The sequence below is a fragment of the Mesitornis unicolor genome, unplaced genomic scaffold, assembly GCF_000695765.1.
Source record: "Mesitornis unicolor isolate BGI_N332 unplaced genomic scaffold, ASM69576v1 scaffold16776, whole genome shotgun sequence".
Classification (NCBI taxonomy): Eukaryota; Metazoa; Chordata; class Aves; order Mesitornithiformes; family Mesitornithidae; genus Mesitornis; species Mesitornis unicolor.
The window spans coordinates 12,184-25,229 of record NW_010193118.1 but is presented as its reverse complement, the minus strand read 5'-3'; the positions used below and the strand labels follow the sequence as shown (position 1 = coordinate 25,229).

Genomic DNA, 13,046 nt, shown 5'->3' with positions numbered 1-13,046 from the left:
CGGCACCTTGGCGCTGCTCTTTGGCTTCTTCGGGGCGGGAGCTCAAGGGCAGCGGTAACGGGATCTGGGCCGGGGGGAAGCGCCCCTCGCTGGCCCCTTGCCGCCGCTGGCGGTCCCGGGGAGCCCCGCTGGGGCTGTGTGCGCGTAGCGCTGGGCGCAATGCAGCCGCGGAAGGGCTGCGGGATGTGAGCAGTTTTCTCTTTAGTTGATAAAAAGCTCCGTCTCTGTATTACTTCTCTCTAAAGCCGAACAGCGATAGGATTTAGCACTTATGTGAACCCTTTGTTTACGCCTGACCTAATGTTTATCCCAAGACTAACAGGATTTCCTGCGTGCTGAAACTAAACTCCTGGGTTGGTTATCATCGCTGTAGTACTGAGTGTCTGTCGGTGTTGTGTTTGCTACTTACCAGCAGTGAATGTCGGTGTTGAGGTGTTCTCTTGCTGCATCAGAAGAAATCAGATGAAGGAAACCCATCTGTCAAGAGGCTGTGATATGAATAGAAACAGAGAATTAGCGAAGAAAAGAAATAATTGATTGCTATCATTGATTGCTATCAGTTGTATAATGAACATCAGGCATTACAGTCAGGGGTATCTAGGCACAGGCAATACACCATGTGGCTGTACATAGCATGATGTGTATTATTCTAATGCAGGGGATGTTTAAATCACTACTGCATTTTTGCATACAGAGCACAATTGCACTATTAATTATTATTCTGGAAATACATCTCTTCAGTAGTCAGATCTCAGCTTGACTGTTGCTGCTCTGTTATCAGTCCTGAAGCTCATTCTTCAGATCTGATCAGAAGGAGCTGGCAGAGATCCTGTGTTGTGATTAATTCATCACTCCCTAGCATCTCTCTCCAACACTTCATGATGGGGGTGGTTTTCTTTCAGAAATTGTACAGTGAACCAGTATGCTGCCTATGTGTGGCAGAGCAGGTTACTATTTGTGCTACTATTGCTTTTATTTATTAGATTGTTTTTCTTCTCTGTGATTGGATGCATCTTCCTGTATCAGTCCATTAACATTAGGACTCTAAAAAGATAATACATCTAACCATGAATAGTTGAACCTTAAATCTTTGCGTGGTTACAGGTTTATTTGTTATATATATGCTCTAGCAGCATACAGCATGTTTTGACCAGATAAGAGATATTTGCAGTGTTTGGTCAGAAGACTTTAGCTACTGAAAGCTTCATTGATTTTGAACTGTGACAACTTTTTGATGACAACTGTGAGATTTTCTGTTTCCGCTTAGTTGCTTGTAATTGTACTTCATACCCACTGGGGCAGCTTTGCGTCTGCCATTTCTGTAGTGATTCTATACCAGATAATGTGGGGGAGTTCACTCTGTCGAAAACATTGGAGTTATTACTGTTGTCATTGAGAGCAGATTTTGGACCGAAACCAGAGGACTGGATTTACAAGCTGTCTTGCTAATTTTTTGCTGCTTTTGCCTGAAATGTGTAAGGCTTATTGATTCATTTTAAGTGCTTGTGATTGGTCTGGGTTCAAGTATGTTGACTTAATAGTTTTAATGAAATATAATTTTGGAGGGGGATCTGGGGAAAAAACGAATACATCTCAAGTTGATTTCCTTCTGTATGAACAGTTCCATTTAACTATGGAGGGGATATATTGGTCCCACTTACTGTATCTGTGCTGGAATGTTTCTGTGACATTTCTATATTACTACTGCTGCAGCTCTCTGGTAATAGAAGTGAAGTGGCAGTCAAATAGAGCGCTATTGTTACTACCATGAGGTTGCATAACTTTGCTAAGAGCTAATCTAGGCATAAAGAGGTAAAAATACTATTCCTCTAGAGTTACTGATTTAGGTAACTACTGGAGATAATGTGCAGACAGATTTCACTACAAAATCTCGAGAGATGCAGGATTCTACCATTCACAGGCTTGAGGAAGGCACTAGTTTAATAAAAAACCCATACTGATTTCCTAAACAACTTTTCTGGCAAAAAGACTTTCTAATTTTCCCTTAAATTTATTGAATCTGTGGTTTCAGCTAAAGTTGTGGTATTGCCTTGCCAAACTTGTATGTTGTAATGCAGTGTTTTCTCTTGCCTATACTGAGCTGTCTGAGTTGAGTGCTGCATATCAGTGCTAGAAAGAGGATTTTGGCTGGTATCGTCACAAGGGGTTGATTAGTAACATTACCAGTTTTTACCTAGTCGTGCAGAAATACAAAAAGGTTTCAAACATGACTGTATTGATAGCAGTGGTGAGGAAAAAATAATTCGTTTGGAGATTTCAAGCCCTGCTTGCAAGCTTTGGTGTGGACAGGATCTAATGTTTAGTAGGACTTTTACTGACATTTGGTAGGAATATGATTTCATGCCAAGAATACCTGTCAGCAGTCCTAGAGATCTCTTGGTCAATACTATAGTAGTCTAGGAGCTTTCTAAGAGAATCACTGTTTATCTCCATCGGCTCTCCCAAAAGTAATTTCACAATGGAAGTAACTTGGGAAAACTCCTCTTGAGTTGAACATCTCTGCACTGCTGAATATATATCTAGTCTGAATTCTCAATATATTTTGTCTCAGCTTAATTCCCTCTTTCCAGAAGAAACTACTTCTTTGTGGAGGGGGAAATACTCAAAATTCATTAACCCTCCCTTCCCCCCTCCAAACACTTCCAAATAGGAAGAGGAAACAAATGATGGGCTGACAATATGACTGCTTACCCATGCAGCACGATCACCATGGAAACAGACTGTCCTAGAATAGCTCAATCACATGAGGGTTACATGACATGAATAAAGTAACCAGAAAACTGGAAAATATCTAAGAACTGGAGATACTTGCTCTTAATTCATTACCCCCCAGGTTTTGAGAGAGTAGCTAGTAAGCAAAGCTAGTATTGAAACCAATTTATTACATGCATATCATAATTTGGAAGTGATATGATAGTGGAAAATTAACATGATCCTTACTTAAGGGTTGTTTATTGTTTCCAGTTTGGGCAGCATTTAGAATGAATTTAGAATAATTTTCCACATGACCTCCTGCTTCTTGAAATCGGTACTGGTGGTTTGCAGCATTGCCTTAGTAGATCCTGGTGGATTTCCTCCCTTTGTGTCAGTAGGCACTGACTATTTCACAATTTTTAGGTCATTTTGGATATTCTAAAGAGTAAATGTACTAGTTGAAGTAGGAACTGCCTGTGCATAGAAGGAATTGCAAAATTATCTTCAGAATGTTTCCTTTTAGTTAATTATTTACTCATAGGGCAAGGGGATTTATTGAGTGTAACCATATTCAATACAAAAAGTAATATATTTCACTGATCATTAGTTTTCTGTCTGTAAAGTCAGTGTTGTTAATGTGAGTGTTGTGACAGAGTCATTGAGAAACCTGTTATATGAATGAGATATAAACAAATAAATATTCTACCAATTCATCATAAAGTAAATTACAGCTACATAGAAAAAATAAATCATTAGTCATTAGCTGCAGGCCATTGCATCACTAGAACACTGTAGCCCTTTCAACAGTGCAAGGATACTGCAGTTTCTATGGGCAGGCAAAGACCATCAATTACCCTTTTCCTGTTTGTCCTATCCTAGATCACATTATTTTTCACAGCTTCCACTTCTGAGATGAAGTTTTGTAAAGTCATTACACATTAATATTAACACATTTGCTGTCTTGGTGGCTCTAATAGGAAACCGCATAATTTCCATTATCTGTCTCCTGGCAGAGGCTGAAAATGGGCATTGGTCATTACACAGTGAAAGGGGGATGAGTGTTAGTTTGAAGATTGTAATCCTCAAGATTTAACTTTGGTCTTTATGGGACTGTAATGCACAGGAAGGAACCCCATTGTTCTTAACTGTAAGAGACTCTGTGCAGTGCCAAACAGTCCATGTAAATAGTTTTTGTATTGGTTATGATTGATCATGTTCAAGACAACAGCATTGCCCCATTGCTTTAAACCATTTTCACCTTTCATTAAAGTATTCGATGTTTTCATTAAATGCATTTCTGATTTATGAAACATCTTTGGATGGATAACCCATTAGGGCTGTTTGTCTAACTTACAAAAGAGCTACCAATAGTTTGTGAGCTTCTCGCTTTGTACCTTAAACACGTCACATGAGGTATGTGAGTAATGTTAGTGCCTGTTTATATGGTGCTTTTCTTCTGTATGGTCATACTGTACAAACGGAAGTCTTACTCTGAACATTTTCACCTAGGCATGTTGCTCACATCAATGAACATAATCCTACTGGAACCCGCACCACTGACCATGCAAGTGAAGGTTAACAGCATCAGGTTTCATATCTGGGGATGTAGCGTTTACTTCAGCCTGCCCTTACAGGGCTGCTATTGCTGGGACAGGTTGTTCATTTAATGGTTACATTTTTAACAGTCTCCTTTGCCATGCTTTGCTTAATGAAAGCAAATGCCATAACATATACCTTTTTAGAGCACCTAGCACGTGTTCTTCCAAAAACTAAGTTGGGATTTGTCCAGGTGTTTGGTCCTGATGGTTGAGTAGGATGTGTGGCATTCCTAGACACATTAGCACTGTTCATTCTCTGGATTGGGGAAAGTGATGTGCTGGTTTTTGTTGTTTGTTTCCTTTAGACTTGCTAAGAAGCACAATGAGTCATTCAGTTTTGATTAGTTGATTGATGACACTGCGTGCGTGAACAATTGTTACAAAATAGGGGACTTCTCCAGCCAACTATTCCCATTTGCAAATGCAATCTAATACCTGCGCTTTGGAAGATGATGAAAAGAGTGAATTTTATAACTGCCTTCTGACTTAGCATGAAAAGAGGATTCTCATATATATATAAAAAAGTGGTTTTGATTCACTCCTTGTACAGGAATAAAGGCAAAACCTGTGAAACAGTCTTATTGTGATACACCTTACACTGGCATCAGGCCCAGTACAACTTACACACACTTTAAGTGCCTGAATTTGAACAATAAAATACTGTAGATAATGTATTATTTTGCAGCAGGATAAATAATCTATTCTGGTTGTGTTTTAGGATATTTGCAGGGGAAGTGTTTGGAAATACCGTTTTCAATCTATGCAAACACAGAAATGAATTGTTTTCTATTATGAGTACAACATGCAAAAGCAGCTTTCTGGGAGGGCAGCAAATAAGGAAACTAGGGATAGGCTCTGCAACCCAGTGCAAAAAAAGAGTAAGCATAAGCTATTGAGGCAAGCTGTGCTTCCAGTTGCTGTGAAATCTTTCTAAAGTAGCTAACTGTAGCTAAACAAACAAATATTTTGTTGTCTCAGACAGAAAAATGAAAACCTACCCAGCCATTGGTTTCTTCCTCCTCTTCGTGATCAACTATGGCTCCTCTGAAAACTCAAGTACGTCCAGAGGGTGCGGACTGGATCTTCTCCCTCAGTACGTTTACCTGTGTGACCTGGATGCCATCTGGGGAATAGTTGTGGAGGTGGTTGCGGGAGCAGGTGCACTGACAACGTTACTGCTGATGGTGATTTTGCTGGTGAGGCTGCCCTTCGTCAAGGACAAAGAGAAGAAGAGCCCCCTGGGAATGCACTTCCTCTTTCTTTTTGGGACTCTCGGACTGTTTGGGCTGACGTTTGCTTTCATCATACAAGAAGATGAAATGGTGTGCTCTACCCGAAGATTTCTGTGGGGAGTTATCTTTGCGTTGTGCTTCTCATGCTTGCTAGCTCAAGCCTGGAGACTTCGTAGACTAGTTCGACATGGGAAGAGTCCCTCTGGCTGGCATCTAGCTGGTGTGGCAATCTGCCTGATGCTTGTTCAGGTCATTATTGCAACCGAGTGGTTAATACTGACAATTGTCAGAGATAACAAGTTGGCCTGCAGCTATGAACCAATGGATTTTGCTATGGCTTTGATTTACGTTATGTTTCTGATGGTATTTACCATGGGATTTTCTCTTTTCACTCTCTGTGGAAAGTTTAAGAAATGGAAGAAAAACGGAGTATGCCTCATTATAACCCTTTTTTTTTCCATTCTGATTTGGGTAGCCTGGATGACTATGTACCTCTTTGGTAACGCTGAGCTAAGGAGAAGAGACAAATGGAGTGATCCCACTCTTGCTATAGCACTGGTGTCCAGTGGTTGGGTGTTCGTTATTTTTCATGCCATCCCAGAGGTGCACTGTACCATCCTTCCATCACAGCAGGAAAGCACTCCCAATTATTTTGATACTTCACAGCCAAGGATGCGTGAAACTGCTTTTGAGGAAGATATACAGCTTCCTCGGAGCTACATGGAAAATAAAGGCTTTTCAATGGATGAGCATAATGCAGGTAAGAATTTACTGTAGAGGACTGTATTTATCAGCAGTAGCAAAGAAAATAATCTGTACAGGACATTTTTGAGGTGTTCAAAACAAGGATCATTACAAATGTCATATTCTGCACACTACATATTGTTCCTTTCAAAATTTTTCTTCAAGATACCACCTAGTGGTGGCAAAAAACATGAAAAACCCCAAAATACAGAAAACATATGTGTCTGGTTAAAATGATTCTTTTGCATTTTGTTTTTTCATTGAAAAGCGGAACAATTTCAAATGCAAAGCCATTTTCAGCTTTCATCAAAAGCTGTGGAAACAAATAACCTCTATATTAAAATAGTTTAAATAAATGACTTTGTTGTTATCAGTTAACGACATTTAATATGAAATTTTCCAAAAACCTAAGAAAAAAATCAACTTGGTGCCTCTGTGTTACAAAATGCTTAGCATCTTGAGCAACAAAATAGTAGTTATTAACTATATTCCCGTTAAAATGGGATTTAATGGCACTTTATGACACTGTGGGGAAAAAAATGCAAAGCGGCATACAGACAAGTTCAAAGACAGTGTTCTGACAGCTTTAACGTCTGAACAGAGTATGCACAGGCAGAGGTTTCAAGGTGATGGTTGCTTTCCTTGTCATAGCTGTTTGGTGGCATAGAACAATGTGTAATGACACATCATTAAAATTTGCACTGAAAATGCTTTTGAGCAATTACTGAAAGGGCCAGCAACAACTGCTGGCTTAAGAGATCCAAACCATTGCTGAGCATTTAAGCTGTGTCAGAAAATACACAGGGGTGCTTGTGTGGCTGGCGATGGGAAATAGGAGCCTGATGGTGTTCTGTAGTGCAGGCTGTGGTCTAGTGTGTCCCACGGTTAGGTGAAGGATTTTGGTACTGGTCACAGTGCTTGTTTATGCACTGTAATTGAGAAGAGGACTTTGGTATCCCAGCCAATAGTTGCACGTTGCTTTGGCAGCCCCCAAAAGAAGGCTTGGGGCATGTTGTCCATGCGCTTCACCTTCTTATTCATCTTTATGTATATTTGATTTCCTCTGAGTTTGATGTTTCCTCTGGATATAGACCAGACTTGGAGGAAAATAACACTCTTGTTTGGCACAGTGTTGGGTCAGGAAGGCATTTTTCCTCTGTGTGTTTTAGCAGAAACTTTAAAGTTCTCTTTCTAGTATGGAAGCTTTGAACAGAGAGGAGTTAAGTTCTGTGAGTATATACCAAGGGCAGTGGTAAAACAAACAAAAAATTAAAAAATTTGTTGTTTATTACTGATGTTCCAGAGCAGCAAAGGCAGCTTCATGATGGACTGTAAAAGCACGTTTTGGGGGTTTTTTGTTTGTGGTTTGTTTTTTGTTGTTGTTGTGTGGTGGTGGAATTTTACTGTCCTCCATCCCCCATTAAATTAATTTCATAGTAAAGTAACTGCACTGGCTTCAGTGGAGCTATTTCTGACTAAGCAGATGTAAGAACAAAATTGGATCTTTCACTCTGTATTATTCCCATTCATGCACAAATTTTAAAAAATAATTGGAAGCTCCTTTTTGATCTAATAATTCAGTGATTAAGTTTTTTAGTGAAATGGATAGATGTATGATAGCTATAAAATCATTGTAGTGTCTTATAGTGCAATTTATGTTCTGTTTTAATCTATCTGAATCTTACGCAGTACAATACAAAATAGATTTCCTTATCTGATGCCCTTATTAATATTTATCATAATGAATGCATGTCATTCATATTCCTATGGCATGTGGGAGAAGGATACATTCGTTTTTAATAAATCAAGAAAGATCCCTTTGCAAAGTTTCTTTAAGTACAGACTTGGGACAAGAGGGTTTGGAGACAAAACTTACTAGTATGGTAGAGAATTAGAAGTAAATACAGGTAATAATACTGAAGTTGCATATTATGGCTGCTGAACTGTGAAGTCAGATCACTGTACTGAGGGTTGTCAGTGGATGAGCACCTGGAATCTATTAGCAATTGGCTCTCTGCAGATATGGAGAGAATGCTCTCTTCTTTTATTCATTTAATTAAGCTCAATTCAAGAATTCAGTATTAAGAGCTTAAAGATTAGAGGAAGGGTACTTGCTTCAATGATAATCAAGAATGATGTTTAAGAATATAAGATCTACTAGTTGTAAAAAATTAGAAGACGTGATAACCGGAAAACACTTCATAGTTCCCCAACTGCAATATTTGTTTTAGTAAGTAGTTAGCTTTAAATAGAAAACACTCTTGGATAAACATAATTTCCATTAATTCTTGTTATTTACATTAATGCTTGTATCAAGTAATTTGGTAGTTTTGCTTTTTTTTAAGACTTTAAGCAGCATTTTAAGAATCTGAACAACATTTAAACTATAGGCTCAGACAAGCATATGTTCTCCTAGTTTCTTTCTTAGCGAATCATAGCTCCAAGTTATACATAACAACAAGAGCTGTTTTATTCCAGGAATTTCATTAAGCATTAATACAGCAAAACTATTTTATATTCAGTTGTTTAAACATCATTTAAACAATTTACTAATCTGTGATTTTAATATTCATATGAAAGATAAGTTGAAATATCAATGTAGAAGAGTTATTTTCATACCTATGTTTTGTAAAAATGTTAGTAAAGTATTTAGAAATCTTGGAAAAAGGCAACTTGAATGAGTTCTCAGTGCTCTCTGGAAGTGCAGTGCATACTTGTAGGGCAGCTTCTGTAAGGCAAAGAGAATTTTTCCTTATACATGAAAAATCTGGATATGAAATGTAGAGTGCTACAGCTGTCAAGAAACCCAAGCGTAAGCAGCTCTGGTGCTCACTGAATTTCATTTAATAAACTTCAGTACGACAAGTCAACCTCAGAGCCAGTGCCTAAAAACAAATTTAACAAAAATTAAAATATGTGTTAAATGGAGACTTTGACATGACATTTTCTCAAATCTTCTTGGCATTATTATTTTTTACATATACATCCCCTACAAGAGTAGATGTATTTAATAGTAATGGAAAAAAGCACAAGGAGGAATGATCACAGAATCACAGAATATTAGGAGTTGGAAGGCACCTCGAAAGATCATCCAGTCCAACCCCCCTGCCAGAGCAGGATCATCCAGACCAGGTCACGCAGGAAGGCGTCCAGGCGGGTTTTGAATGTCTGCAGAGAAGGAGACTCCACAACCTCTCTGGGCAGCCTGGGCCAGTGCCATCACCTTCACAGTGAAAATGTTTTTTGATAAATGATAAATGATAAAACTGAAATGAGTAAAAGTTCAAGACAAGTAGATTTGTCTACAAGCTTTGCCTCTGATTCTTATGTTAAAATAATTTTAGACTTATTGCAATAATAGGGAAGGAAAATTTAGCAATAGGAAATGGAATTTACTGTCTCTTTAAGATAACTTTGAAATCACCATGGAAATTCTGTGTAAATATTTTGTGTAAATGTGTAAATATTTTAATAATAGTAAGCATTATAAAGAGAGATTTTTTTAAAAATGTGTACTAGCAAATACCAGTGCAATCATTTGCGTTTAACACACAATAGAAGGTGGCAAACTACAAAGAATACTATTGACCCTGAGATAGTTAAATATAAAATAAAAACCACCTAATTCTAGTGTAGGAATGTTCATATTTTGTTCTCCCAGTCTTCTGCAAAAATGTTTAACTTTAAAATACAGAGCAAGTAAGGGTCTGTGTGTATCTAAGCCAACAACTGAGAATTTGCAGGGCTGGATTTCTAAATATCTGTGCTGCTGTTCATCTCTGTGCACAACTCCCAAAGAGATGAGGAGCAGTGGTTAGAGGACAGCATATGGCAGTCGGATCAATTTAAATCTTGTTCAGTACAGTGCATATTAAATCCTACCTTCATTAAAGTCTGTGCTGAAATTCTTGCACACTTCAGCTCATTCACTGTTTCAGCCAAAGACTGTAGAATTGGAATTGGAATTAAAGCTAAGAGAAATTCTTACCCCAGGTGCCTGAACGACGCATGTTTCTGCTTACCAGCTCACAGATGAGTATTGCCCATTGTAACCACGCAAGTCACACGGATAAATGAGCTCTGTTCCCTGGCTACATCTGCATTCAGGGAACTTTATTTACCCCCAGAGTAAAAAGGGAGTTTGTATGTGCCATTCCCAGGCTGGTTTAGGAGAAAGAAGCATATCCCTAACTATGCCTATGTCTCATTCAGAACATACATCTTGAATCCAAACTTGTGCTAATATTAATGGAGAGAATGATGTATTTCTGGTATAAACATTAAGAATGGCATTCAGTGTCTTTTATTTTGCTTCAGTCATTTGCTATGTTTAAGCTATTCGAAAGAATATTTACTTCATATTTTTAGTTTCTGAGAGTAAATATAATCTGAAACATCTGGAAAATCCTTACACGCTAGTCATGCTGAAGTAATGCTCAGGGGGGTTGTGAGCATGCTTACTGGCTCGAGCAATGTTTTGGATCCCTGTTCTCTGAATTTGATAGAAATCAAAACACAGTATCATTTTACTTAACCCCACAGTACCCAGACCAATACAGCAAGCCCTTTGCAAAATATGTTGTGCGAGATACATCAAAGGTTCGGTGATTGAAGACATTTAGCTCCTGGTGAAATGAGACTAAGCAAACTTCAAAAATTTCATTGCAATGATTTTTTCCCTATTCCACAACAAACATTGAATTTTACGTAAAACTGATTCTTCTGCGATCCATCCCCACTTATGTAAGAAAATCTGCTGTTCAAAAGCAATGTGAAAACTGGTATGGCAGCATAAAAGTTTAAATCAATGGCAAAGTTCCCAATAACTTAACTGGAAACAAGATATTATGATTTCAAAGGAGATACACAGCGTTAATTGTGTTCCTAAGAACGATCTCTCTTTTCTAAACACAGCGCTAAGAACGGCAGGATTTCGAAACGGCAGTTTGGGAAGCCGACCTAGTGCTCCTTTTAGAAGCAATGTTTATCAGCCAACTGAGATGGCAGTTGTGCTAAATGGTGGGACTGTAAGTATCAAAATGTGATGATTTAAGAAATCTTTGCTCTACACTGATATATGCAACCACTATTAATTGAAAAACCTGCTTTTATCTTGTTCACAGCAGTGGGGAAAGGTATAAATAAAAAATCAGGCAGCAAGTATGCATGTAATGCTTCCCTTCCCTCTAGAAAAGATGTAACTACAAAGTAGTTTGCATTTCTTTACTTGGTCATTCACATTTCACAATGTAGCTTGAGTGAACTGAGTTCTTTGGTGAGAGACTACATATTCAGTGGCCCTTTTAAATGACATTTGTGTTAAGGTATTTAACATAACTAATAAGTGACACAAGTTCTAAACCGATTTTTGTCCAAGATGCTGTGAGTCACACAAATGTTTACAGGTCAACACATTACTTAAAATAAGAATCATTGTTGCAGACAGTGGTGATCTCTCATGTATTTTCCATTTTCTTGTAAAATGTATGTAATTCTTTTTGAGTAAGTTACAGATGTATATGTTTCTGGGAAAGGGATTTATAAAAGAGGAATATAGAGTATTTTAATGTTAAAAACATTGATTTTTCTTTCTCAGACAACAGTTTGGCATGCTATTCTTTGATAGACCCATTTTTCTGCAGCCTGGTTGTTGTAAGAATGGTTTAGTGATCTGATGCCAAACAGACTTTCTAAATGTTTTTGCATGACATGCAATTTGCACTTGAAGTCATAACATATAGCAGGCATACCGTTGAAAAATGCAAATTTTCATCCCCATATTTTTCATACATAACTACATGCTGCTTAAAAATCTACCCATGAGCAAGTTAATACTCATATGAGTTGGGTTTTCTTTATTTTGAATCATGAGCTGATTCCATAATTCAGCCTCAACATTTAAAACCAAGTAACGTGAACTCATTGCAGGTCTCTTTGTTTTTAAGTAAGTAAATATTTGGTTGATTTTAGTGAACAAGAAGGACTAGACACAAGGACTCTCCTGTATGGGTAAGACAGTAGGAAACATATCAACTTGAATAGAATTACAAAGCTCATGCTTTGCTGTCAGTAATGAATAGCATCCTTCTGATGTTTGGGTTCACCTAGACCTGATGCTTTGATTCATCTATGCCTGTGTTTTCTGACAACAGAATATGCAGCTTAGGAAAAAGGCAGTTTAACGATGAGAAGCTAGAGAATTGGGGAGGGTTTTTTTGTTTTGTTTGTTTTGCTTTGTTTTGAGGTGGATACAAAGCTTAACGGAGAACATCAGATAGTAAAATGGGAGATTAATGTGTATATATAGTCATGGTTTTACAGAGAGGTAAAGGTACTGTATGGGTGGAAGATGAGTTTCTTTGTATTGCTTTGCTCTGGAATTGCGTCTGGAAAGCTGTCATGTACATGTAGCATGGTAACGCTGATTTCTGAACAGACTAGATCTCTCAGTTATGGGTTTATTATCCTTATTTCCAGATACCAACTGCTCCGCCAAGTTACACTGGACGACACCTCTGGTGAAAGGCTGTAGGCTGTAGAGAATAAGAATCCTTGTGGCAGATGTTGTTCCCTGGCAGTTTGTCTTTGAGGGAGAAATCCAAAACAGTACCAGAACCAAGCAACAAAACATCCAGGAGCTTTTGAAATCCTACAAAGGATTTTGTCTAAATGTGAAAACCATTGAACTGATAACTGCAAGAACAAAATCGTAAAACTGAAGCTGAATCTAATTTAAAATAGAAATAGGCACACCTTA

General features: G+C 38.0%; 1 protein-coding gene across 1 annotated transcript; it reads left to right on the top strand.

Moving 5' to 3' along the window:
- Nucleotides 1-5,299: 5,299 nt before the first annotated feature.
- GPRC5B (G protein-coupled receptor, class C, group 5, member B) lies at nucleotides 5,300-12,811 on the top strand. The gene is made up of 3 exons (XM_010187352.1): nucleotides 5,300-6,305; nucleotides 11,204-11,316; nucleotides 12,767-12,811. The coding sequence occupies exons 1-3, from the start codon at nucleotides 5,300-5,302 to the stop codon at nucleotides 12,809-12,811; spliced, it is 1,164 nt and encodes a 387-aa protein (XP_010185654.1).
- Nucleotides 12,812-13,046: the final 235 nt, after the last annotated feature.